At 36.0% G+C, this 27,358-nt stretch overlaps 1 protein-coding gene across 1 annotated transcript in view; it reads right to left on the bottom strand.

Annotated features, from left to right (window-relative positions):
* Rfx3 (regulatory factor X3) overlaps positions 1-27,358 on the bottom strand; it is a 249,935-nt gene that overhangs the window by 63,434 nt on the left and 159,143 nt on the right. The window contains exons 6-7 of the mRNA XM_038310780.1: positions 10,869-10,943; positions 1,004-1,185 (exon numbers count right to left, since the gene is read on the bottom strand). Coding sequence (XP_038166708.1) covers positions 1,004-1,185; positions 10,869-10,943 — 257 coding nt within the window. The remainder of the gene's footprint in view (positions 1-1,003; positions 1,186-10,868; positions 10,944-27,358) is intronic.

The following is a 27,358-nucleotide window of genomic DNA, read 5'->3' on the forward strand; positions in this document are numbered from 1 at the left end:
CTGGAAATGGGTACAGGCAGGTTAATCTTTTCTCTCTGAAAATGTTCACTTCTCCCTTCCACATAATGTGTAAAGATGGTAATTACTAGTGCATTGCTTCTCTCACAGAGAGTAAAAAGAAAACCCTTTGTACTGTAAGTCTTGGAGGCCGTGCCCTATAACTAAAGGTCTATCACCTTTACAGCTCAGCATTGCTAATTTAATGTTGTGTGCATGATCCCTGTATGAGTCAGAAAGCCAACGGGAGCATAGATCTCTTCCTAACTGCTTAAAATATTAGTCTTCAACTTGTAAAAATCATTGAGAATAAAAATGAAGCTCAAAGGCTCTAAATTTTCTTTTCATCATAACGCTTAGTAGAAAGACTCATTGTTTCTGAAGGAAAGAAACCCATGAGACTGAGAGCTCCTCCACATCGCTGGTCTCTAAAATGGAAATATGACATAGTTTACTCCCACATATGACTATTTTCACAATCAAGAGCAAGAGAAATGTATAGAAAGCTTAGAAGGATATTAAGAGGTAAAACAGAACCATCAGCAAGGACTTCAAATATTCACAATTTGTAAGTTTACCAAATACCTTTAATTTGTCCCAGAATTACAGGATAAAGTGGAAACTTCCACCTTAACTACTTCTTTGAGTCAAAGTTTTCATAAAAATAATTAAACGTGTTTTAAAGCAGTAAGGAAATGCTTAGTTTCCCATTTACTATGTCACTTTATTCACATTTAATAGGTTTATTTTCAAAAAGCAATGGCAGTGGTATATGACAATTTTTAAAAAAAATCATATGCAAATCCTGCACAAACAGGTTGGCCTTCTAATTTCTATGTAGTCTGAAAACCAGCCTGATGATATTCACTGAATAGTAAGATTCCTTTTCCTATGAACTTGTAAAGTGACTTCATGCTATATTTATCTCCTTTATATTTTCTATAATCAAGTACATTTCTGCTCTCTGTATAACACTGCTGTAATTGTGTTGATTTTCAGTACTAACCTAGTTCCTAATCTCCTAGTTCGTAGACCCATAAAAATGGACCTTATGAGTTTTCCAAACGAGGCAGCGTTGACTGGGTCCAGTTTGTGCTCCTGACAGTGTCGAAGGTAGTGGTTGTACAGAGTGCTCCTTGGAAGGCTCACTCCTTCTGCTGTCTCATAATTGTCCAACAGCCACTGGAGCTGTTAAGATAAGAGAGAATAAGCAGAGATTTCACATAATTTGCCAAAGCTTCGGCAAGACACAGTATGTACAAATACTTGGAAGTACTTCCATTAACTGTCAGGATAAACAGGGATTATCTTGAAGTTGGTAAATCTGACTTTCTAAGCTCTGGGAAATGTCACAGCAGTTATCAGTTTAGAAAATATGTTATATTCAAATTTTCAAGCATAAGGAAAGATAATAATTTTCCCTATATTGATTATAATCCTGGAGTAACATACTTCTTTAAAAATTCAAATAATAGCATTCACTGGTCAAGATTAATAACATAAACATATCATTTATAATGTTATAAAATCAAGCACAGTACCTAAAACATTATAAACCTGGCAACACGGTACCTAACAACTAGCATGTTGGTCTGTTACAATAAGTAAACAGTAGACTTACTCATATGAAGTTTTATATTAGATTATATTCATTTTTACAGAAAATGAATTTACTTATCTCAAATTATCACCACATAATACAATAACATCATTATCTACTGGGACAAATAATTTATATATAAAACAGGCACTAATTTTTACAATCATCTCAATTTTCTACCTCAAAGTTGAGGTGTCTTTTTTCCTCAAAATTTTGGAAAGCATACTACCAAGATAAGCAGTAAATAATGTTTTCTCCACCTATAGTCTACATTTCAAAGTTTTATATTGTACTTTGTTTATTAAAAATATTTAAATTTAGAATGTATGAGAAAAATACCTGCCATATATATTTATATATATATATGTTTATTTATATATATGTATATTTATATATGTTTATATATATATATTTGTTACTAAATTTCGACTTACTCATTTACTTACTTATAAAAGAAGTGAAAGAAATGTAAACTGTTTTCCCAGGGTTATATAGTGTCTCAATGCTTGAGTATGGTTTCTAATTCTTGCTTTCTATACTCTAGACCAACAGGCAGTCAAAGCAGCAAATGTTTTATATTATTTGTCTTAACCATATCCATGGCATGTATAAATGGAATAATAAAGAACAAACATTGAACAAAAGATTGTAATTAAGTGTCAATTATGGAAGTAAAATAATTCAAATATGAATGCGGTTCCACCTGTCCTCTGGATATTTACTCAAAGGCTAAAATGATGATGGTCTAGACATTCAAGTAAATCAAAGAATTATTCTATCCTGTCTATAAAGTTTATGTGTCTCATTTAAGACGTTTCCGGAAACTTAGAAGCAGAACTTTTAGGTTTTTATTTAAAATATCAAAATATTTTGATTATTTTTAAACTATAACAGCTGAATTTCCCAGAGCATTTCAATTTCAAACATGCCTAAATAATCATTAAACAGTTAAACATATCACCATACTTGTAATAATTAATGGCTTTGAAAATATACCACAGGGCATATAAGATACTTTTAAACATAAAATTATGTCCTGTTCAGGAAGGTCTTCTAGTTCCCTAAGGAACATATATCTATGTGAGCACACAAAACACATATTAATGCTGTGCCACAAATAATTCAACACTATAGAACACTAAAAAGATTACACAAATTAGCTCTCCTTTTTAGAGTGACAGAAAAGTAAAAAAGTAAGAAAGTAAAAAAGGTCATAAAGATTTTTTCATAGCATTTATTTTTAAACTTCATATCAGTAAAATGTTTTCTAGAGACACCCAAATATGAGTGTTATGTATTGAAAATAATACACAAAATATATCCTTGATAAACATCTGTTTAGTATAAAACATCTGAGATAAACTCACACATGCATTAAGTCACTGACATCAAAACCAGTACTCTACAGTGGGCTGGCATGCTTCTTTTGAGATTTTTTTTTTAAATTTCAAGAATTTTAAAATATAAAACACAAGTAAGAAAGACAAAATACAGCAGTACAAACCTGACTCTTATTTCATCCATGAAACTCTGTAAAATGACCAGGATCTGAAAGCACTTCAAGTGGAATTCAAGTAGCCATTGTGAACCATATGGCATAAAAGTGAGCTACAGTCTTTCATACAGGGGCTAGTTAGAGCAAGACACAACTGCATTCTATGGGTGTTTTTAATATGTTAAAAATAGGAACATGGACCCTTGATAGCAAGGGTTAACAAGGAAATACTAAAAAAAAAAAAAAAAAGCTATTAGGAGGATTTGTATGAGGTGAATATTTTTAGCAGTTGCTCATGATGTAATATTTTTCTCATATCCACAAGCATACATCATAAAAAATATTTAAAAGTAGTGAAGGTGTATGTGTGTGCACGTGTGTGTGTGTGTGTGTGTGTGTGCGTGCATGTGCGTGTACCCTTATAAAAGGCATAATAAAATGAGTAAGAATAAGGAGTAAAATGACTCAATGCTCTTTTTTGTTAATGAGCAGGTGACAAATAGAAAATTTTAAAGGATATTTTCCCCAGAAATGAAGCAGACAACTTTAAAATGTGAACTTTATAATCTTAGTATGCATATAAAAGCAGATCAATCCAAATCAATAAGTCAACACAAATAAAAATTTTAATTCTACCATAGTTGTATACTAGTATCATTATAACATTTAACTAATTAGAAGTGAAAAATAACCAGGTACATTAACTTACTCATTTCTCACCGTCAAGGATAGTCTTTTAGAGATAAAATATTTTATGAAAGATTTTGAAAAAAATCTAAATATTTCATAAAAATATTTTAAAAGGTGTGTTTAATAAATGTGGAAACTAGCATAAGAAGCAAAGGTCAACATAAAATGTTTCAAGTTCAACAATGTGAGAGTTAATCAGGTCAATTATAATAACAACTTTTAAATATAGTAAAAAAATCTTTCTTTATGGCAAAAACAGTCTCTTTAATTATAGCAAAAGGCGGCATAAACTACTTAGAATCCTCAATGATGTCACCTCACCACAGCTGGAGAGAAGTCAGAGAAATGGAGCTTTTCTTCAGAATAGCTACTTATTCCTTTTATATACAAGTAAAAACTTTGGCTGGTTTTAAAAACTTGTTTTCTACCTATACTGTTTATATTCCTGCCAAATGTTGAATTTTTTTGTTATTTTTTATTTATGTGTGTGTGAGAGTTTATGTGTGCCAAATGAAGGTGCCCGCTGAGGCCAGAGTGTGTTGGATCTCCTGGGACTGGAGTTATAGGTGGTTGTGAGCTACCTGCTATGGGTGCTGGGAACTGAACCCAAGTCTCCTGCAAGAGCAATCTGCACTCTATAGTCAGGCTTTTTTGGGGGTCCACCAGCTCACAAAAAAAATGACATGGAGACTTATATTAATTATACAAGCTTGGTCCTAGCTTAAGCTTATTTCTAACTAACTCTGATAACTTAAATTAACCCATTTCTGTTTATTTTCTTTCTGCCTCGTGGCTTTATTATGTATCTCCAAACTGCCCAGCCTGAATAGTGAAGGGAACCCTGATGGCTCTTTGTCTTGGAGAGGGGTGGAGTGGGAGTATGGGTGGAAGGGAGGGGAGGGAAGGGGGAGGAGACGGGAAGGAGATGGAAATCTTTAATAAAAAAAAAAAAAAAAAAAAGAAGCTGAACAGCCAGCAGCAAGGCAGGATTTCCAGGCAGAGAGGATGCTGGGAAGAAGGCAGAGAAGCTAGGAGATGCAAATGTTGAATTTTTAAACAAATTTTGAAAATATGAATGTGACCAGTGTGAACACAGAAATAGGTACACACATGCACACTTCACAACACACAGCTATGGTCCAGAGGACAGCTGTCTTAGTGACTAGGACTTGACAATAGCAAAGCTAAATTTGTTTCTACCTCCATCTTACCAAAAGGAGGAACTTTATTCCTCCAAGAAGCAAGGAGAGCATGTGAGAGGAGAGAAGAGGTCAACAGAGACAAAACCCCTGAAAACAGAGGGGCCTGGTCTGCTGACATGGGGTCCCAATCGGAAGCTGGTCAACAACCACATCACCTGTGGTTATTACCCAAGAAACTTAATATATAAACAATACACCATCTAGAATATGCCAGAAAAGGCTTTGGGATACAGCTGGTATATCTAATCAACATACTACATACTAGTATTTAATTTTCTGATTTTGACTCATGATGAAACAAAAAATCAGATATTACGTCTAAACCATAGGATTAGATAGCATGTTTTTTATTATTAGAGGAACTTGGAAGTTACATTTCTGTACTGTAATGTAAAGATTATGCTTTGTCCTACATGCTACCTACCCAAAGGAAATGGGTATCTCTTATAAGGTACATTATTTCTTGCTATTAACAGAATGTAGTTGGACATTAGAATTCAATCGCCTTAACAATTAGTAGTTCAAAAAGCAACTATCTCTTTCTTATTTTATTCTTTTAATAAAGTATCTTATATAAAGTGACTATATTTACAAATTTTACAGCTTCTAAAATATCATAGAAACTTGGACCATTATCTTTAAAACCAAATTATTCTAATTAATAAGCTAAAAATACTCATCTAAGGGTAGAAAGCAAGGTAACTGCATCTTTCAACTTTGCATGTAATCTGTATTAATCAGAACAGATTATAAAGGATGAAGAGTTCCTATTTTTCCTAAAGGGAAACATTAATTGATAAATAAAAATAAATAATCTGCTGCCCTATTAACATCTAAATGTAATATTTGGCCTTTTACAGATGGGTTATTATCAATTAGGAATCACTTTAAGTTCAGTGAACCTAAGCTATGCATTTGACAGGTCTATAGTAACTTTTATTTAGAATAGCATCAAGCCAGTGGTGGGTGAATGACTATTAACCAAGATTTTATTTTAAGCTGAATATATTTCAGTAGCTTAATCTTGTAAGAATTATGAATCAATTGTCTGCTATATTGTGAAAATTCTGACCATAAATGCCTAGAGGTTTTCATATACTTTAAGTGGAATTAAAAGTGTACTACACAAAAGCAACAATTAACAATAACTCTATGTGGAAATTTAAAATCCAAAATATCCTAAATTAGATACAATAAAATACTAAGTGAAAATGTGTTTTAATTACAGTTGAGAGTACAAAGCAAGCGGGAGTCAGTAACTAAAAGAACTAGATAATATTTGGACTTAGGCATATTATAAGATTATTAAGAGCATCTTGACATATATATAAATTAAAAATAAAATACATGCATAAAAGTATTATATAAAATAATATAAAACTAAAATCAAAGCACATTATAAAATACAAAAAGATGAATCATATCACTCTGGGGTACAACTTTTTAAAGGATTAAACAGGAAGAAAAGAAAGCTACTCTGAATCTTAAAGATGAATGTAGGAAATTATAAAGTGACCCACATATTCTTCATTCAGTTAGAATGACATAAGAGAGAACCCTGTACTAATACATATGCACTGATTGAATATTTGGGGACAAAAAGAGAAATTAATACAGTCTTTGTATGAGTTTCAAATAGACATTTATGTTACTGTGAAAGGAACCCTAAAACACTAAAGATAGGGTTTGTCCCTTCTACTGTTTCTGATATTCATCTGCTCAGCAAATATTTAGTATGCATCCACTATGTACCAGCACTGTTCTAGGCACTAGGGCTGTGTCAGAAGACAAACCATAAAAGTCCTTATTCTTTTACATCTTTTACTAGGCAATAAATATTTATTGACTGTCTATGGTTCTATTGCTGACATAATGCCACCAGGTTATGGAGACTAAAGCACTGCACGCAATATAACTAAGCCATAGCTGGAACACAGTATCGTGTACCAAACATAGAAATTTCACTTGCATTTTAATTTGGATGATAATAGCATATTGAAATTAACAAATAAGGCTTGGTAGCATAAAATAGCCTTTAAAATACACTGGAAGGGGCTGGGAACATACTGTGGTTAGAATGCTGGCTGCTGTCCTAAAGGACCGGGGTTCAGTTACCAGTACCTACATGGGATATCAGAACTGTCTTCAGTTTCAGGGGATACAGTGTCCTCCTCTTGCTTCTCTGGGCACCAGGAATACATGTAGCACACATACAAACATTCAGGCCAACAGTAAACATAAGCAACTCTTTTAAAAAAGATATACTCAGAGAATGGATATAAAACGAAATATTGCTTCATCATCAAATGTGTGAAACGAAGGGGAAACGGAGACAAGCTTGATTCTATTAGAAAGGGATTATTTACTTAATTTGTATGCAATAATATTTTATGAATTACTGTTAATATTTAAATGCATATGGATAAATCAGGAAATAATTTCCAGACTGTATCACCAAATAAAGTAATATTTATGCTCAAAACTTACTATTACCATCCATTTTTAGAAGTTTGAATATGCATGCACACTAGATAATGTTTCCTAATTCCTTCCTAATGAGACTGATCTTTGCAGAAACTGACAATTCAAAGAACTAATCATCATAAAGTTGAACTCCTCAACTACCACAAAGAATCCTATAATCTCAAATAATTCTTTATTATATTCTCATGACGGGTAATGGTAACAGCTCATTAGCATTTAAAATGTGGGCAACAGAAGATATGTACTAAGTAGCATTTTATTTATTCTTTATTATTTTTATTTCTATATTTTACTTTATTATACATTATTTTGTATTTGTTTGTTCATTCAGCAGTTGATGAAAATCCAATGAAAGTCAGGAGCATCATGACCTTTCTAAGGGAAAGACAATGCAAATATTTCCTGAGTTTAAGAAGAAGGTAACCAAATGGGCATCCGTAGAACTGACCCTGCTTGCTTCTGTTCACAAGCCGTCTCTAGAATTATTCCTATTCCTAAAGACTGAATTATCAATGCAGTTTTGAACAAAGCTGACCACTGTATAGATGTAATAAAAATGAGAGAAGCCAGGAGACAAAGATTATCACCACACAAGCAACATTTGTGTCCACTCTTCCTACAGATTGAAACACAGCTAGTAGGTTCAAGCATATAGATTTTCTATAGTACACAATGAAAACACAAAACCAGGGAAGACTATGTAATTGTGTTGTTTGAGCAGGCTCATTCATTCAGTTATTGACAATAAATTTTAATTCACAAGTTCTAATTGAAGAAAATTATTTTTTAAAACATCCCAAAGTATCTCAAAAGTTTCAAACAAACAGAAATATTAAAAATTCTTAAACATACATTATTGTTCAGGAAAAAAATCAATAAAGTTGGGTGATTGAAGTTAAATTCAAACAACATGTTATAGCATATTTCATATCTCAAAAGTGAAATAACAATTGACTTTGAGAGCCAATCTAGAAATCTGAAAATTTGAAAGGAGCAACTACAAAATTCTATTTATTTTTAAAAATACTTATATTCCTGCACACGTCTGGTTGGAAGTGATAAGCATTTTCACTTGCTCTTTTCCATATCCTAACTGGCAAATGCATACTAATAGCATATGGTAAACTGGCCTTTAGCATGACCACAGACTCATTCCAAGAAGCAGGATCTATTTAACAACGAAGAGTGGAAAATTGTGTTCAAATTGTTTTTTAAAAAGGTGACAAAAGGGTGGATATGAGAGCAGTGAAGCATATATCTGAATTTAAGGAGCTACCTGAGGGTTGTCAAGAGACTTGACCCTAGAGGGGTTCCCAGGTTTCCAGGGAGACGCCCCCAGTTAGTTCCTTGGGCAGCTGAGGAGAGGGAGCCTGAAAAGGCCAGTTCCTATAGCCATACTGATGAATTTCTTGCATATCACCATAGAACCTCCACCTGACGATAGATGAAGAAAATGACAGAGCCCCACATTGGAGCACCGGACTGAGCTCCCAAGGTCCTGATGAGGAGCAGAAGGAGAGAGAACATGAGAAAGAAAGTCAGGACCGTGAGGGAACCTCCAGCTGGCGACAGATGGGGAAGGTGACTGAGCCCCACATTGGAGCACTGGACTGAGCTCCCAAGGTCCCGATGAGGAGCAGAAGGAGCGAGAACATGAGGGAGAAAGTCAGGAACGAGAGGGGTGCGTTCACTCATGGAGACGGTGGGACAGAACTAATGGGAGATCACCAACTCCAGTTGGAATGGGACTGATGGATCATGCGACCAAACCCGTCTCTCTGAGTGTGGCCAACAGCGGGGGCTGACTGAGAAGCAAAGGACAATGGCTCTGGGCTCTGATTCTTCTCCATGGACGGGCTCTGTGGGAGCCTTCTCAGCTTGGTCGATCACCTTCCTGGACCTGGGGGGAGTTGGGAGGACCTTGGTCTTAGCATAGAGTGGGGAACCCTGATGGCTCCTTGGCCTTGAGAGGGAGGGAGGGGAGGTATGGGTGGAGGGGAGGGGAGGGAAGGGGGAGAAGGAGGGGAGAGAAAGGGGAGAAGGAGGGGAGGGAGGGGGGAGGAGGAGGGAAGGAGATGGAAATTTTTAAATATAAAAAAAAAATAAACCATGAGAGAAAAAAAAAAAAAAAAAAAAAAAAAAAAAAAAAGGTGACAAAATATATATCCTTATTTTAAAGTTTCTATCTATAATTTTCACCAAAATTATAGGCCTTCTGCAAATTGGCTAACATGCTTGTGTTTGCCAAGAAACCTCTCTTGAAAGAACAAATCAAAACGCCTCCTCTAAAACCAAACATTAGAACATCAAAAAGAACTGTATTCCAGAATACAAATCTTAAATAGTTCAACGTATAAATATATTTTTAAAAAATCAGTAAGACATTTTCTATAAACCATATGATTGTTAAAAATACTACAGTCTTTTTGAAAATTAATGAAATTTAATGAAAATATTTCAGTGATCTTAATTTTAAATCTCTTAGACATAAAAATATTACAAAAAATTAAGAAATCACAATAGATTATCCCTAAATTTAAAAAAGTACAGTTTTAGAAGAAATTTCTAATTCTTACTCAAATGTCACTAATACTAATTTAGCACATCTACCTACAACAGGCTTAAGTCATGGATCTACGAACATCCCCCATACATTCAGAAATCACCTTCTAAAAATAACTGTAACAAACATTTTCATTTGCTCAACTCTGAACAGACATTGAGAAGGTTTATTTCACACCACTTACCAGTATTAGGGTGACGCTGTACCTGGTGACAGTGACAGCTCCAAGAAGTAATGAGGCCACTCTGCTTGCCTCAGGTACTAGCAACTGACAGCTTACACACAACTTCACTTTTGGCCCATTCTCATTTCTCTTCATTTAAGACTTGAGTTCATCCATGACTGTGACCTGCCTACCTTACAGTCTTACCAGAAAATACATTTTAAATAGTTTCTTAGTGCTTTTGGTACTAGTGACTATGTCTTCACTTAAAGACTCATACCAATTATACGGTGGACATGGTTGCTTCAATGTCTCGTACATAAAGATGTGTATTACAAAGTTTTACTTCAGAGGAAATAAATACGTAGCTAAAAATCTTTAAATTTCTAAAACCACTATTAATTACATTTTAGAAATACATGGTGGCTTCTTGTCAATTTTTAATTTTGTTTATATGAACAAAAATACAAACACCCAGTAAAGCAGTAAACTGTGGTTCTGTTTTGGGATATCCCACTGCGTAAAATGGGCAGTAAAAGGTTAGAGTCTGAAGAAGCTTGAGAAAGGAAGGTTAAGAAGCAAAATAAATAAGTAAATAAATAAAACAAGCACTTAGAGGCAAGCAACACATGCAGAACAAGCAAGAGATTAGTGTACACAAACAGGCAACTTACATGGCTGTTGAGAAGAGAGCTCCTGTGAGTGGACAGACCGTCAGACTTTTGCAGCGTCTCAATCGCCATTTCAATCTGATAATAGATGTCATTAAGAAAAGGGCTCAAGACAAGATAGTAATAAAAGGCTGACCAGAGAATTTTTGATCGATTCTTAAAGTCTAATTCATTCTTCAATGATGGTTACTGAATAGCTATCACTAAATGTGTTTTCCCCAGCTTTCCCATCCCTACAGAATGAAATATAATATGCACATTAATAATAAGCTCAATTATAATAGTAAACCTTTCTGAACACTTTGTAATTTATATTCAGTTTGGAGATCCAAGGATCAAGAACCCTGGTAGATTGTCCTAGTTATAAAAATTTATTTTCACTTGCATACTTCAAGATGTGGGATATTGGCCCCTCTTTATATAGCCTCAGTCCTAACGCATATTTAATACTTGTTCCATTCTGTCACAAAATAAAAATCACAAAACAGAATCTGAGTTTAATATGCATTAGTATTTTAATGCAGGTTACAAAACCCTTCATTACACCTAAAAGCTAGTAAATCTACACACCCCTCTTCCACTCTTGCATTAAAATTTGGAAGGGAAAGGTCAGTCAGGGGAACATCCGGATGTGACGATGGTCTCTACATTATATTTTAGGACAAGATGATGAAGCAGAAATATTAGAATTAACAGCAGAAAAAAAAAGTAGAAGAGAAAATAACTCAGAGCAAATAAAAAAATGGCCAAGAACAGAATCAGTTACATTCGCTGTAATCCCAGCACACCAAGGGCAATCATAAAAGTCTTCTTAAGCAACAGCGTCCAGGAACAAACCTGAGGCACTTTTGATGACCTTGCATGTAAGAGAGCTGTCCTTCAGTGCTGGGAGATACTGCACATCCTACTGAACCAGGGCCTAAATAGCACGCTTTTGGGAACTGAGTGATGCTAATATTAACTAATTAAAGATATCATTATGTAATTTGAGAAGATGAATTTCATTACTTTTAACACTATGAATGCATCAACAATTCAGTATAAACAGTTATCAATTCATAAAAATATGCAACAATTTATTCTATAGTTAGATTTTTTTTTTTTTTTTTTTTTTTGGTTTTTCGAGACAGGGTTTCTCTGTAGCTTTGGAGCCTGTCCTGGAACTAGCTCTTGTAGACCAGGCTGGTCTCGAACTCACAGAGATCCGCCTGCCTCTGCTTCCCGAGTGCTGGGATTAAAGGCGTGCGCCACCGCCGCCCGGCTTTTTTTTTTTTTTTTTAAATGTGTAGCCCAGGCTGGCCTCGAACTCGTGATCCTCCTGCCTCTGCCTCCTTCAGCAAATCCTACCGGCGTGCGCCACCACAACCGGCGCTGTTTTTGAGATCATAAAACTATGCAAAGTGGCTTTTTTTCCATTTTCTCCATCAGCTGAGATGCTAACAGTTAATATTAAACTCGAAAATAAAGAAAAAAGTGATCCTGTGTATGCTAAAAATGATTACATTTTAGAATACACAATGTAAACGTAAGGAGTAAATGTTTTTTGCTAAAATGCTCAACTAAAGCAGTTTAGTATTGTATCTCATAAAAGGGATCAGTAAGTTTTCTTGTTTTCAAAGGGAAAGACAGCATAAGATAGCTGAAAACATTCATGTAACAAGAATTTCTCAGAAGAATTTGCTCAAAATTGTACTTTGCCAAAATGTCCACAATTTCTTTAAAGTCTGAGAGTAGAAATTTTGAGGTTAAACTGCATTTTAATAAACAAATATAAAATGATCCATAATTTTTAATTTTATAGGATTAATTGAAAGGTAAAAAATACCAGAATTCTAACAGCTGAATCACACTTAGGAACAAATCCTTTCAAGGGGTTTGTGAGGCAGCAGTCTTAGGTAGATCAGCCAGCATTGGGTTTCCTGGGGAACTATTTGCGTTACTGACATGGCTACAATGGTGTCACCTGATTTCCAGCGGATGCCCTACAGGGTCAGGTTGTCAGAAAATGAGTCATTCCTCTCTGACTATTTTCTGGTTTTGTCTGATAGTCTGTGTAGGTTGAAGATTGCTCCCAGCCCTTCTACACAGCTATATAAGGTCCCCTCAAGCCAGTTAGCAAGGAACTCTGTTGGAAAGGAGGCGAGATGACAAGGGGAAACATAGGTCCAAATGCATCCACCAGGACAGATAAACGGGCTGTCTAGGTGGTACTGGTCCTTCAGAATACAACTTCTGAGAACATGATCAAAACTGTGAACTCTGTATTCAGACAGACTGTATTTAAGAAAAGTTATAAACCTGTACACATTTTTTCATTGTTTAATTTTCCCTGAATTTAAAATTCATATTAAAAGATATATATTCCCTAGTGAAAAGCTTGAGGGAAATATTGGAGGAAGCAAGAGCTGAAGTAAGTTAGGGAACAAAACAGCAAAGGGTGTGCTCATATTAGAGAAAAGAAAATGAAGGTAGCACACACCCACTCAAACACAAACACACACACCAACACACACACACACACACACACACACACACACACACACACTTCTATGAGTGAAACCGAGAAAAGTCATTAATATTTTGAGGGAAAATCTATGACTGAAAGACAGTTTCAGATCAAGGCAGAAAGAGGGTTGTAATGGGAATACCAGGTTTTGTTAGTCGTGGGCTAGTCATACCTTTCAAATGTTAATGAATTGAACAGAAACATTAAGCTCGACTAACATGGAAAGCTAAATTCATATTCCTGATTTCTAACACATCATGACAGGAAAACTGAACATTTTCTTTATATCGTGACATTAAAAAAAAAAGGCAGGGCACAGTTAGAGAACCGAAGCTATCTGAAAAAGCAGTTAAGACTGGTTCACAAGGATCCCAATCAGAGAAACTAGTCTCCAACAGAAAACACCAGCATAGATAGCCCCCCACGTTAGTTTTATTGTGACTGACTCAATTGGTGTGAAAAGAGAAGTTTCATAAAATATTGTATTTGGATTGGGGTACCTGGAGGATCAGGGTTGGGGGATTTATGCACATACAGGTGTGACTTGCCTTCTTCATCAAACATGAATTCTCAAAATACACGACTCCACTGAACACTTCAACAGGTTTTCCCTTGAGTTGGAACAGGAGCCATTAGGAGCCTGGAGCACTTGTCAAAAGCTACACTGGTTTCTTTGTTTCCAGGATAGAAACCCGAACAGTTGCCGTGATGGAACCTTGACTGTTAACTGGCTGTACTGAGAAGCACCTGGCATAGTCAAGTGCACCTCTAGGGTTTCTGTGAGGCTGTTAACAGAGGAAGAGCCAAGGAAGAGACAAACTTGAACCTTAACAGGCAAACCATAGTCCAGATAGAATAAAACAGGAGAACTGAGAAAGCTTCCACTAACACAGGCAATCTTTCTCTCCTGTTCACTATAAGGAAGATTGTTCAAACACACTCTCCCACACACGATCAAATGCCAACACTCACACAGAAAGGCAGGCATGGCTGCCTGTCACTCTAGTGCTGTCAGGACTGGAGACCCGAGGATTCCTGGGTTTGCTGCTGAGAAACTGTTTCTAAGGAATAAGACAAGAGAATGATAGAGCAGGACACCCAGTGGCATTTTCCAGCCTATGTGGGAATAAGAAGCACTCACACTTGAAAACACATGTGCGTATATACCATACATACGAACATAAACCCACACACATACATACATACCCACGTCACCACCATCACTACCACCAGCAGCACCAAACAACAACAATAATGACAACAATAAAATTGAAACACAAAAACAAAAGAAGCTATGCATTTTCATTTGGAAAATAGGATGTGTGAGCCCATCTAAGGAATTAGCCAGACCCCACCCATTCTAAGGCTCAAGAATAGGAATGCTTCAACTCCTTGAAAGGTGTGAGGACACAACTCCAGTGCCCTTGCAGCACAGGACTTCCAAGGAAAGAAGTTTGGCTTTTATCCAGTCCTCTGGGCATTCTGAAGCTACTATAACTGCAGTACAAGAGACCCAGGCCGGTATCAGACCTTGATGCTCCCACATGAGACTAGCTTTGCAGGCATACAAAATACAAGAGTTCCAAAGTCATGGAGGATTCTAACCAAATTTCAACCAGACCTGGGAAGTCAGACAAATGTGTAGCAGGGTCAGAATCACTACAGGTAGCTCTTGAGGGGACAAATTATGTGAAGCAATGATGGAGAAGATGAAATGGGGACCCTGAAAGTATGCTATTCTAGGAACATGAAACGTCTACAGAAGAAAGCTTCCAGCCAATGAGTCAGCAAGGAGCGAGGTTGTAGGGTCAAGGTTACTTGAGTGCTTTCCAGCTTACATCATCATACAGATGCCGAAGATGATGGATATGGGAGCTACAGGACTTGATGTTTGCCATGCTGGGTTTCAGATTTGTTCGGGTCCTATCCCTATTTTCTGTGCTCTCATTTGTGCAACTGCATGCAGAAAGCAGTTACTTCAGAGTTCAGTCACAGCAAAGAGTTTGCCTTTAGCCTCAGAGCCATTAAACTTGGACTTTTGAGCAATCTTAGAACTATTGACTTTGGAGACTTTTGTGGCTAGAGTAACTGCATTTCAGATTATGAGGCAGCCGTGAGCTTTTGGGGAACAGAGACAGAATGTAATAATTTGATTATAAAATGTCTCCAGACGCTCAAGTGCTGACTTCTTGGTTATCAGCTACTGGCCTTGTTTTGAAAAGTGGTGGAAATGTGAAGGAATAGAATGTAAAGAAAGAAGGAAAGTGTTCATTCTTGAAGGTGTTAAGTGGTTTTGATTGCCTACTCTTTCTGCTTCCTGGCCATCATGAGGTAATTTCCTCAGTCATAATCTTCTGGCATCACAGGACCAGGGGACCGCAGGCTCAAACTGTAAGTTATAATAAATTTCCCCTTGTTCTCTATCTCCTTTTCTTTCAAGTGTTTGTCATAGCAACAAGATTTTTACAACCATCTCATAAAATAGGATAGGCATATTTTCATATTAGATGGGCATATTTCCATGAAATATGTTTATTTGCTTATAAGGAAACTAAGGCTCTCAGGAACTGAGGGACTGTCTTGAGATTGTGTGGGCAATGAATTTGATTGGAATCCAAGAACTTATTACTCTAAATTCAAACTATTTTTCTTTATATTTGTGAATTTATGTTGATTATCAACTTGACAGGATCTAAAAACCAACTGGAAGACAAGCCCTGGGCATGTCTATAGGGGATGATCTCAACCAGGTTAGCCCCTTGGCATGCCTATAGGGAAATATCTAGATCAGGCTAGCCTCTGGGCATGCCTTTAAAGGGTCATCTAGATCACATAATGGAGACTCTGTAACCATGGGGAGCACCTCATAGGTTGAGGTAATGGACTGAGTGAAAAGAGGAGGTGGATCCGGAGTGAGTGTGCATCTCCATTTGCTTCCTGACTCTGGGTGCAATATGATCAGCTACCTCAAGTTCCTGCCATTATCACTGCCCTGGTATGATGGACTGTGAGTCAAAACCAAGCCTTTCTTCCCCGAGCTGCCTTTTAAGCTTCTGGATGCTGCAAGTAAAGAGTAATGCGCTGTTTGACGGCAGCTGGAGGATAAGATGCTTGGGACAGAAAGGTGGGCTGGGGCTGAATCAGGAGTTAGGAGTACTGGCTGCTCTTCTAGAGGACCCTGGCTCAATTCCCAGACCACATGGCAGCTTACAACTGTCTGTAACTCCAGTGTCAGGGAATTTGACACCCTCGCACAGACATACATGCAGGCAAAACACCAATGCACATAAAATAAAGCAATTTCTTTTTTTTTTTTTCAAAAAAAAAAAGGATACTTGAGAGATAGGGGAATAGGAGATTCCTGGATCATGAGATTTCAGAGGTTGTAAGGACTGTACTAGAAACCACTCAGGTTATATGCTAAAAAAGAATATGACTGTATTTTGCTTTAGTAGAGAAACCTTAAGCAGAGATAAATTTAAAATGAAAGGCTAATGTGTTTGGGGTAAGAAATTTTAAGGTAGGAAAGAATTCAGTTTGAGGCATGGTAATTATTCAGCATACTTAACCTCCGCTGACAGTGAGAAAGCCATGGGGCTAGAGAGGGGGCTTAGAATTCAAGAGTAGACTCTGCTATTGCAGAGGATCTGACTTCAGTTCTGAGAGCCCACAGCAGGCAGCTTTAAATCCTAAGTCTAGCTCTGACTTCTCTGGCCTCTGTGGAAGCCTGAACTCATGTGCATACACACCCACACACAAACCACCTACATACACATAATCAAAAGTAGAAAAAATAAATCTCAAAATCCAAAGCTACAAGAGGGCAGAGAGGTCTTTTTTAAATGTGCAGCTTGTCAAGAAGAACTCAAACTGGTTTAAAATTGCAGCCAAGGCATGCAATAAAACAAAGAGGCTGTAATAATGAAAAGAAACTATCCTCCAAGCACTGGGGCAACAGCAGAGGTAACCTGAGGATAAGACCCACCAATCAAAGAATAGAACTTGGGAAAATGTAAATGCATTTGAAAAGATCAGGACTAAACTCAGAAAGACACTGAAGGGGCTCCCTGACCATAGAAAGTGTTCCCTTAGGGTCAGCACACAGAGGCTGACACAGCTAGGTTCCAGCCAAAGTCAGCAGCAGAATGCAGTAGCATCTTCTACATGGCAGTGGTATTCCTGGCATGAAAGATGTAAGGATGAGGGAGCCAACAAGTCTTGTACCATTGTTCCAGATATCTATTGATTACAAAGTGTATGGCAGGGTCAGACTCCCTTTAGAGAGGCCCGAAGAGAGCACTAGGTAAAGATGTAAAAGCAGAGCTTAAGGTGCCATGGACAATCAGAAACTGGAGGTGCCAGCACCATGGGATGTCTGCCAGGAAAGCCACAGCACAGAGTAGAGGATGCCCAGCAGTGTGGCTACGTGTTTAAAGAGAGTAAACGGAGAAAAAGCAAGCATGACTCTGCACATGATATAGGAGCTTTGATTTTGGTCATCTAGGTGTCCACACTGGCATAGACAGTCATAGATGAGGGCATACTGATATGCATTCATGAACACAAGTCCTGGGTATCAACGTAAAGGCATGTCTCACAGAAACTGAAAAGTTGTAAATGCCTTGCATGAAGTAGTTAAATCATCATCAGTTTAGGTCAAGTGACTGAGTATTTTCTAAATGTCTATGCTGAGTCTTTTTTTTTTCTCCTTCAAGAGGCCCGAGAAATGCACAAAGGACTACCTACCTTCATTAGGGAAAATGTTAATCAATATTCAATACTGATAAGATATTAAAAGGAAGCCTAGCTGAGAGAGATTCAAAATAGGCTGTTTAACTCTTTTAAAAAATAGCCTGAAATTGTCCAGAAAACATCCACACAGTTTTACTTTACATCTTGGTTCAGAAACAATCAAGGGTGACAAAGTGACTATTACAGTTAAAGCATTTAGAACAAACAGATTTTAGGGTTTACAAACAGTGCAATATATAAACTCTTCCAATTCTATTCATTGATACTTTTAAATGACTTTAGAGAATCTGTAAAATTTATGAACACATTTTGGTGGTTTGAACAGATATGGTCCCCACAGACTCACGTCTTTGAATGCCTGGCCCATAGGAAGTGGCACTATTAGGAGCTATGGCCTTGTTGAGCAGGTGTGGTTATGTTGGAGGAAGTGTGTCACTAGAGGCAGGCTCTGAGGTCTCATATAAGCTCAAGCAATGCCCAGTGTGTTAGTTCACTTCTGCTCCCTGGAGATCAAGATGTAGAACTCTCAGGTCTTTCTCCAGAACCATATCTGCTTGCATGCCACCCACCATGATGATAATGAACTAAATTTCTGAACTGTAAGTTAGCCGCAATTAAATGTTTTTCTGTATAAGAGTTGCCATGTCATGATGTCTCTTTACAGCAATAAAAACCCTAAGACACATGTTTGACCTGAAAGGTGATATTATTTTATTATTATTACCTGAAGTTCTTCTGAAAGTATTAGGAGAAAAAGAAGAAAATATTTGGATCAGAAATGTATATAAATCAGATGTGTTCTGATAACAGTTGGTGTTTAAATTTAGATGGTGGACTGGAACCAAAGCATTGTCTTTGCTGGACGTGATTACTCTGTGAACTTATAGCTTCACCTTCTATGAGGCTGATATATATATAATCAGTTTATGATGATATGCCCACTAGAGAAGCCAGGGGCTAGAATTACCCTTTAGGACTCTGCTGAGTTAGCATTAAGTGACAGAGTTAAAGATCAAGCTTATATTTGAAAATGGACCTAGCCTTTTCTAGTTTATTCTAAGTGGTAAGAACATCTTCACTATTGTATATAGTCTATATAATCCCTGCAATAGCAGTGATTACTATAATTTGTTAGGACTGCAAATTCTGGGCCCTTTGCCAACAGTCATTAAGTCAGAACTCTGGGAACAGGGCTCAGGGATGCTCCCTAGAGTACATACTCACATTTGAGGACCGCTTCACTAAAATGCAGTCAAAGGTTGTTTTTCCCCTTTGCCAGAATCAGAGTGTCACTATTACCGAAGCAGCATAAATGGGCAAGTGCTCTATTTAAAGAGAGACTTTGAAGTCTAAGTATTATTTGATTTTTGTGCCTTTCTAAGGCAACCTTGAACTTACATTAGCAAAATTACTAGCAGACAACCAGGATTTTGCTGACTCAAAAATTAACCAATAAAAATTTTAAAAAATTAACATTCTAATTTTAAAATGATTTGAGGGGATAAAACTAACCAAAAATACTTTTAAAAAAATAAAACCTGAGGTGTTAGCTTTAGATTTTAACTCTAGTCTCAAAGGACAAGCTTTCAGTGACAGAGCCAGTTCCATTGACATATTCTAAGGAAACACGCACCAGGTCATTAAATTCACGGTTGATGAGAGCAGCTAATAATAATTCAGAGGTCTATGGAGAGAAAATTGTAGGATTGTTCAGAGGTAGTGCACAGTTTTATGCATGTGACCCTAATTCCAGAACACACACATACACATGTCTCTCTGAAATGATACAAATATGGAATAAGAGGATAATTCAAACTCAGATACATGAATACAAACACATAACATTCACTGTCAAGGCAAAATTTGGGGTACAAATAGTTTTAAGTCTGTAATTAAATTAAGAGCTCATTTCATTCTCAAAACTTCCAAAAGTCTGAAACTTGGGATCAAGGTTTAATGTTAATCTTAATACCTCAGAGTCAATCGCTTTTTTGTTTGTTTGTTTCTCTGTAGCTTTGGTGTCTGTCCTAGAACTAGCTCTTGTAGACCAGGCTGGCCTGCCTCTGACTCATAAGTGCTGGGATTAAAGGCATGCACCATCACCGCCTGGCTGAGACAAGCCCTTTTCAACTGTAAACTATAACTTTGTTCTGATTATATTTGCTAACACTGCTTACATCTAGGAACTGTTAATGCCAGAATTTGAAGCTACCTCACTAAATCTCTTAAATGGTTTCATCTGATTCTCTGTAATGTATCAGATACCACCACATCAACTCAAATTCTGATTTTTTAATTTCTCTTTAATTTTCATGTTTTGTGGCAATCTCTTGCTTTTTGCATCTTTCCTGTACTTTTGAAAGCATATTAAGGAAATCACATTATGTACGTGTATCTAGATTTATACATATGCATAAATCTAGCATCCAGGGCTCTGAAGCCAGGGGATCAATAACCTGAGGCCATCTTGGCTATACAATAAGTATATTAAGAGAAGAGTAATCTTATCTTTCTTTCTTATAAGACAAATGGAAAACTCATTAAACCTACACCAAAAAGTTTGAAAATGAATGTTTAAAATTATTTCTAATAATCTGTGAATATATAACAAACCTTCTAGCCTATGAAATTTACTGCAGTTAGAATTGAACCCGGGCTACAGAAGGAAAATATCACAGAATAAGGAGCTACTTCTGCGGGTGGCAAGCACAACTGTAACTATGTACACAGTAAATGGAGTCGCACTCGGTGTTGTGGAAGCTGAACTCATAAACATGAGCACATGAGAAAATCCCACTCTCTGGAGAACTGCTAATTATTCACATGTGTGCGTTGCGTTTCTCCCCCAAATCAGGAAGAAGTATTAAGCTTTGTGGGTCTAACATGGACTTAAATGTTATAAAAAACAGTGTGTTTTAATATATGTATTTCACACTTTAGCTATATACCAAATTTTTATGAATGAAATATTAAGTTAGTATTCAACAAGTAGATTTGAAGTTTGATTTGTAAATTGAAGGAATATCAAGACAAAAACAATACAAGCAGCCATGAGGGACACAACTTACTTTACTATTTACCAGTGCTAATAACCTTTTTAATTCAGAGTTTATACAAAATAAAATGTAGCTATTTCTGAAATATTGCAATAGACTTTGTCTGAAATGCAGCTACAATATGAAATACCTCCCTCCCCAAATAAACTAGTCATTACTGTAACGTCTTTAAAAATTCAGGGAATTGTTTCTTTAAGAGACCGGAGGCCATCATTTCATTTGTCTTAACCTTCTGGTTTATCAAGATCTCTAGGAGTGGAATGGTCTAAGCCTTAAGTGGAGAATTACTGCCTCTGGCTCTTATGTGCTGGAGGAGGGAGCTGCCGGATGGAACACAGAAGCATAGATGGAGACTACAAGCAAGCAAAAGTCCCCTTTAATTAAAAACTTTAAAACGAGGTCCCAGAGCCTTCAGTCATTTTATGATTTTGTGCTGGAAGCAGAAGATTCCTGGTATTCTATCTGAAAATTTCACTTAAAAGCTCAGTTTGGTCTTAGCAAAAAAGAAATGCTAAGATTACGTGTGCTTCTGCTCATATAAGTTACTGCTTTCTTAAACACGCTAGCTGGGACGCTAAATCATTTTAATACAGTAAGAAATTTGACTTATATACAATTATACATATTTCCAACTTTAAAATTATTTTCTCCCCAGCTTACCATTACAGAAGACAAATAAAATTTGTTGTTATGTGACTACATTGTTTTATGTAACTATAAAGCTATAGTTCAAAGACCAATAGGTAAGACAGACAAATCAGCTATTTTTAACCTAATTATTTTTTAAAAATGTAAGAAAGTCATCGATACACATGGTATGAAAAAAGTTCTCTTGTCATCGTTAGAGGTAAAAAAATTCAAGATTATTTTGTTTCCATTTGTGTAAAAAATTGAACTATTTTGCTTGTATATTTATGGGAAATTTCTAGAATGAAACCTAAAGACTTAGCAGGAGTGACTGCTTCTGAGAAGACAAAAAGGCCAGAGAAAGAGAGGCAGACATAGCATGCTTGTTATTTGACCTATTCAATGTACAATTTAAGAATGGTTGAGTAATTCATATAAAAATTAACAAAATTTGAAATAAAACAAATGGCCAATACTACAACAGCCAGAAGGGACTAAGAAGGCAAATGGTTTTCTGTGCAGTTAAAAATACTCGTTTAGAAAGAGCATACGTTACATGGACTCATGAACACTTAAAGCACAGGAAAAAGAAATAAGAACACCTAAAATTCTAAAATGAATCAGAGTTCTCTACATTATATAAAGTAAGCTAAGTTTTATTCATATCAAATAGTTAAGGTATATTTTACATTAATTAGAAGAGATATTATAATCAACATATTTTATTTAGCTTTTTTGGCAGAATGTAATTCTACTAAAAGCTTTTAAATGTTTATCATTATTATTATATATAGGTCCTAAAAATTAATTTTATAGCACAGCCTCAAAATGCCTAATGCAATGTTATATATTTATGAAGAACAAAAATAACTAAATAAAAATTACAAATAATATTTTGCTTAATAGAGGACTGAGTAACGGTTCTTAAATCATATTGCCATTTACTGTCTAGGAAGGTTTAAGATATAATATGCTGTTGTGAGCAAAAAATATCACTGCAGTCACAAGTTTTAGCTTTGTACATGAAAATTGGTTCATTTTCAAAGTTCTTAAATTCTATAAATGAGGATGCTATCAAAACAAGCAAACAAACAAACCAAAAATTTCCAATAAAATGAATGAAAGAGAGTGACACAGCCAGAGGGAAGGAGTGTGATGAGTCCAGACTCACGACAGTAACAACTCCCATACCTTACAGTCCGTGACACAGCAACAATAGATCCCTAATTTCAGTTGAATTAAATCTAAAACACTTATCTACATCACTACTCAATTAAACTAATATCTAATGGTGACCCAACAAAACGGTTAATATTTCTTAAAATTCTTAGTATCAGCATAAAATGTCTTATGTATGTTTTTATAATATATATATATTATATATATTACATATAGATATACACATATATAATTTATAAAAATATAGGTTCTTTATGTTCTTATTGGGTTGTTTTGTTTTGTTTTTAGTGACAGGGTTTCTCTGTAGCTTTGGCACCTGTCCTGGAACTAGCTCTTGTAGACCAGGCTGACTTTGAACTCACAGAGATCCGTCTGCCTCTGCCTCCCGAGTGCTGGAAAAAAAGCCTGTGGCACCACCGCCCGGCTGATATGGGTTCTTAATAACCACATGATATAATAGGTAAAAAGAAAAGTACTGTTGTCATCAAATAGGAATACTAATAGTTTGCCACATAATATATTTATAATATAAAATTCATTACCATTATAGCAAGCCATATATGAAATATTAAATCACCCTAATAAAGGTTTTTTTCGCTAAAGTTATAAAGTTAAAGCAAATAATACTTGAAATAAAAATTCTGCAGATAATCCAGATGTCTGTAGTAGAGCAAAGATGATTCTGATAAGATGTTTTAGGCTAGGCATCAAAGTATTCCAGGAGATGATCTTTGATTTTTCTCCACTGGGGTTTTTATGTAAAATCACCAACCTTCTTCCATAGCATGCCAAAAGAGGCTGTTTGCACATTAAAATTCTGAGGACACAGTGTTCTTCCTAACAATTCTAAGTACAAATATTTCTGTACAGACACAAGTGAACCACGTACGAGCATCATCTGAGGATGGAGGTAGGACACTCCCAGCCTGGAAGTGTGTTGTGGTGCTCAGCTGTCTTTCAAGGACCTTGATCAGTTTCTTATCAACTGAATGAGGTGAGCTGGTGGCTCCACAGCACTTCTTGCTCTGCTCGTCAGCAATGCCAGGCTGACTAGGGCTGCCCCTTGTTTTTCATGAATGTTCATCAGATACCAGATGTCCCTTATTTAAGATACAATCTATCAGGACACTTGTGTACTTTCTTTTAACAGAAGTGAGGTGTGTGGGGGTGTATGTATGTGCATGTTCATATATGGAGGTAAGAGGGTAACTTCTGAGAGTCAGTTTTTTCTCTCTCCGTGTGAGTCTTGAGGACTGCATGCAGGTTATGAGGCTTGGTGGAATGTACCTTTATTGTTGAGCTATCTTGCATGCCAGAATGCTTATATTGTCTCTAGATTATTGATAAAACCTAACACAACATAAACATGCTTGAAAATAGTTAATATTCTACATCTTTTGGGGGAAGAATGGCAAGCAAAAAGTATGTACACATACTGTAATTTTATCCCAAGCATTTTCTGTGAGGTTGGTTGAATCCACAGAAGAGAGATCTGCAGATGTAGAGAGGTCTCTCTCTTTTCTGCACTCAGGCATTTTGGCTAAGACACCAGCAATTTCTATAGTTGATTATATTAGCTATGCTACATGTTAGAGGCACAACAAGACCAGTCAGAGAAACTGAACTTAAATGGCATATAGCATATGGCCTAGTGTGGAAAGGCATGCTGCCAGACACTGTACTCACAGACATGCCTACGGTTCTACGGGGACTGAAAAAGACACATGGCAGCAAGAAGCACCTACTGGAAGCATGCTGATTTCCAGTCATCAAAACAATGAAGAAATGTATTGATTTTCAGGATTTGGCAAGAGAAGAATAGTTTGAAAAGTTCCAGGGGTAAATAACACTTAATTTCGCTAATTTGCTATAATAAATAAAACTGAAAAGTGATAAAAGAAATCACACACTGTGATTTGAACTAACATGTTCAGCATTATTGAGGTGAGATGTAAATTAAATATATAGCTTGTTAATGCATTTCAAGAAACCTAGTAAACACTGACAGATGTATACAGATAGGTTTAGATAACTCATAACTAAACCTATCAGTGAGGGCCCGCATACACAAAATTTCTCCGTAAACTTTTACATGTTTTCAGTTAAAAAGAAAGTACTGATGTAAAAAGAAAACAACCCTAACTGGAAACACATCAGACTCATAACTCCCCAGAAATGGATATTGAGTGCAAATCTATACCTATATTTATTTATACCTATAATAAATTGCTATTTTAAAAATAGTACCAAGCATTCTTACTTGCTATAACTCAGTTATTTATGGGTCCATTTGATAAACTGATATAATAATAAATGATTTCAAAGTTGTATAGTGGAAGAACTAGGAGTAATGTCATCTTGCATATTCTGTATACAAAAACAAAGGCATCCACTGGTTAAAAAATTATAAAATTAATCATTTTAATGCCTTTAAATACATAAATGACATAAAATATAATGTTTAGTTAATTTAGCAACAGAACTTGCAAATTAAGTAAACATTAATCAATTAATATATATTGGGTAGCTAGAATTGTTGTGAAGGCAAATGGGAATGGCCACAAGAGATGAAGTGGGAAAGGATGAGGTCAGAAGGAAGGCATTTCAGCATGAGAGAGTAGATGAAGTGAAAAAGAGACAGCTCACAAAGCCTTGAGAAATCATTCCCTGCCACTGGAAATGACATTTAACATGTATCGCAATAGGCATCTATAAACTACCAGTACCATTTTTCTTTTGTGATAAATATAAACTTACTGTTTTTCTTATGCTATTTCATAATTTTTTGTAATTGTCATGATTTTGAATAAAAAAATTACTTAGTATAGCACTTTGTTTTACTGATAGAGTAACAAGGCTAGAGAGGATATGGCTGATTATTCTGATATAGATATGAATAATTTGCATTGGTATGGATTTTAAGGTCTATTTTGTTATATGTATATGTATTTCTGATATTGATTAAGGTATTGTGATTGTGTAGTTCATTTAAAAATGTAATGTATAATTAAGAAATATAGGTTGTTAATGGATAATCATCAATAATAGTCAAGCTTGTAGTCATGTTAGTTAGATTTTCTAGATATATAGAGATACAATTCAGTTAGATAGGCATTCTTCATATCTTTCAAAGACTACAGAATATCACATTTTAAATGTTTTAATAATTTAGGGTTTTTCATGACAATGAGACACATCTGCTCCTGGCAGCACCAATCTACTTCAAGAGGATGATGGGCATCAAAGAGGATCCCTATGGAGTTTGATAGCCATTTGGGCAAGAAACTCCTCTTGCCTGGGCTGTTGCATAAACTGGACATAAAGAACCCGCAGGGAGAGGACTGCTAAACTTGCCTAAAGGTGAGATGGTCTTTTGGGGTTCCTGATTCAAGAAAGAGCCTGTGAGACATTCTGCAGGACACAGCAGATAGTGACTGAACTGTCTTTGAAATTTCCTGCTTTATGGAAAAGTCTGCTGGATACTATGGGCCTGAAGGCTGAAGATAGATGCCCCAACAGTATAGAGGAACTTTGGGTAACTGTTCAGGCAGAGCGATGTCTCTGTTATTTCTAGAGTTTTGGAAGTTGCTTACTTCTTGTTTACTTAGGTAATATTATAACCTTCTAGAGTCTTTGATGAAGTTGAAGAATGGTTATTTATAGTTTTCCTTAGTTATGATAAAAGATAAAATAGATATAAATATTATAACTGTAATTCTTGCTTTATAACTGTTTTGCTATATGTAATTTTACTATGTTAAAGTTAAAACCTTTCTTTTTGTTTAAACAGAAAAAGGGGAAATGATGGGGGAGGGTCATCTGTCTATGTTACTTTCATTGGTTAAGAAAGAAACTGCCTTGGCCCTTTAATAGGACAGAAAATTAGGTAGGCAGAGTAGACAGAACAGAATTGTGTAAGAAAGATAGTCAGGCAGATGCCTCAGGCAGACGCCATAGCTCTCCTCTCCGAGATGGACACAGGCTAAGATCTTTCCTGGTAAGGCACCACCTCGTGGTGCTACACAGATTACTAAATATGGGTTAAAGCAAGATATGATAATTAGCCAAAAAGAGGCTGAAACTAATGGGCCAGGCAGTTTTTAAAAGAAGTCTGTATAAACATGTATATGATTGAAAAATTTAGAAATATAAGATTATTAAAAGCAAGAGCCAATACATATAAAAAAACTATGTACAAAATGCAAAAAAATCTACTCAGAACAGCTGTTCTGGTATTAAAAAAAACACTGAAGTCAATAAAAATAGAGGGTTCTAAAATTTGATGAGGGAAAGGTCAATAATGATGAGAGAATGGACAAATCAGTACACAAGTACACAAGAGTAACGCGAAGTACATAGAACTTCCTGAAGAA

The sequence above is a fragment of the Arvicola amphibius genome, chromosome 1 (assembly GCF_903992535.2).
Source record: "Arvicola amphibius chromosome 1, mArvAmp1.2, whole genome shotgun sequence".
Lineage (NCBI taxonomy): Eukaryota > Metazoa > Chordata > Mammalia > Rodentia > Cricetidae > Arvicola > Arvicola amphibius.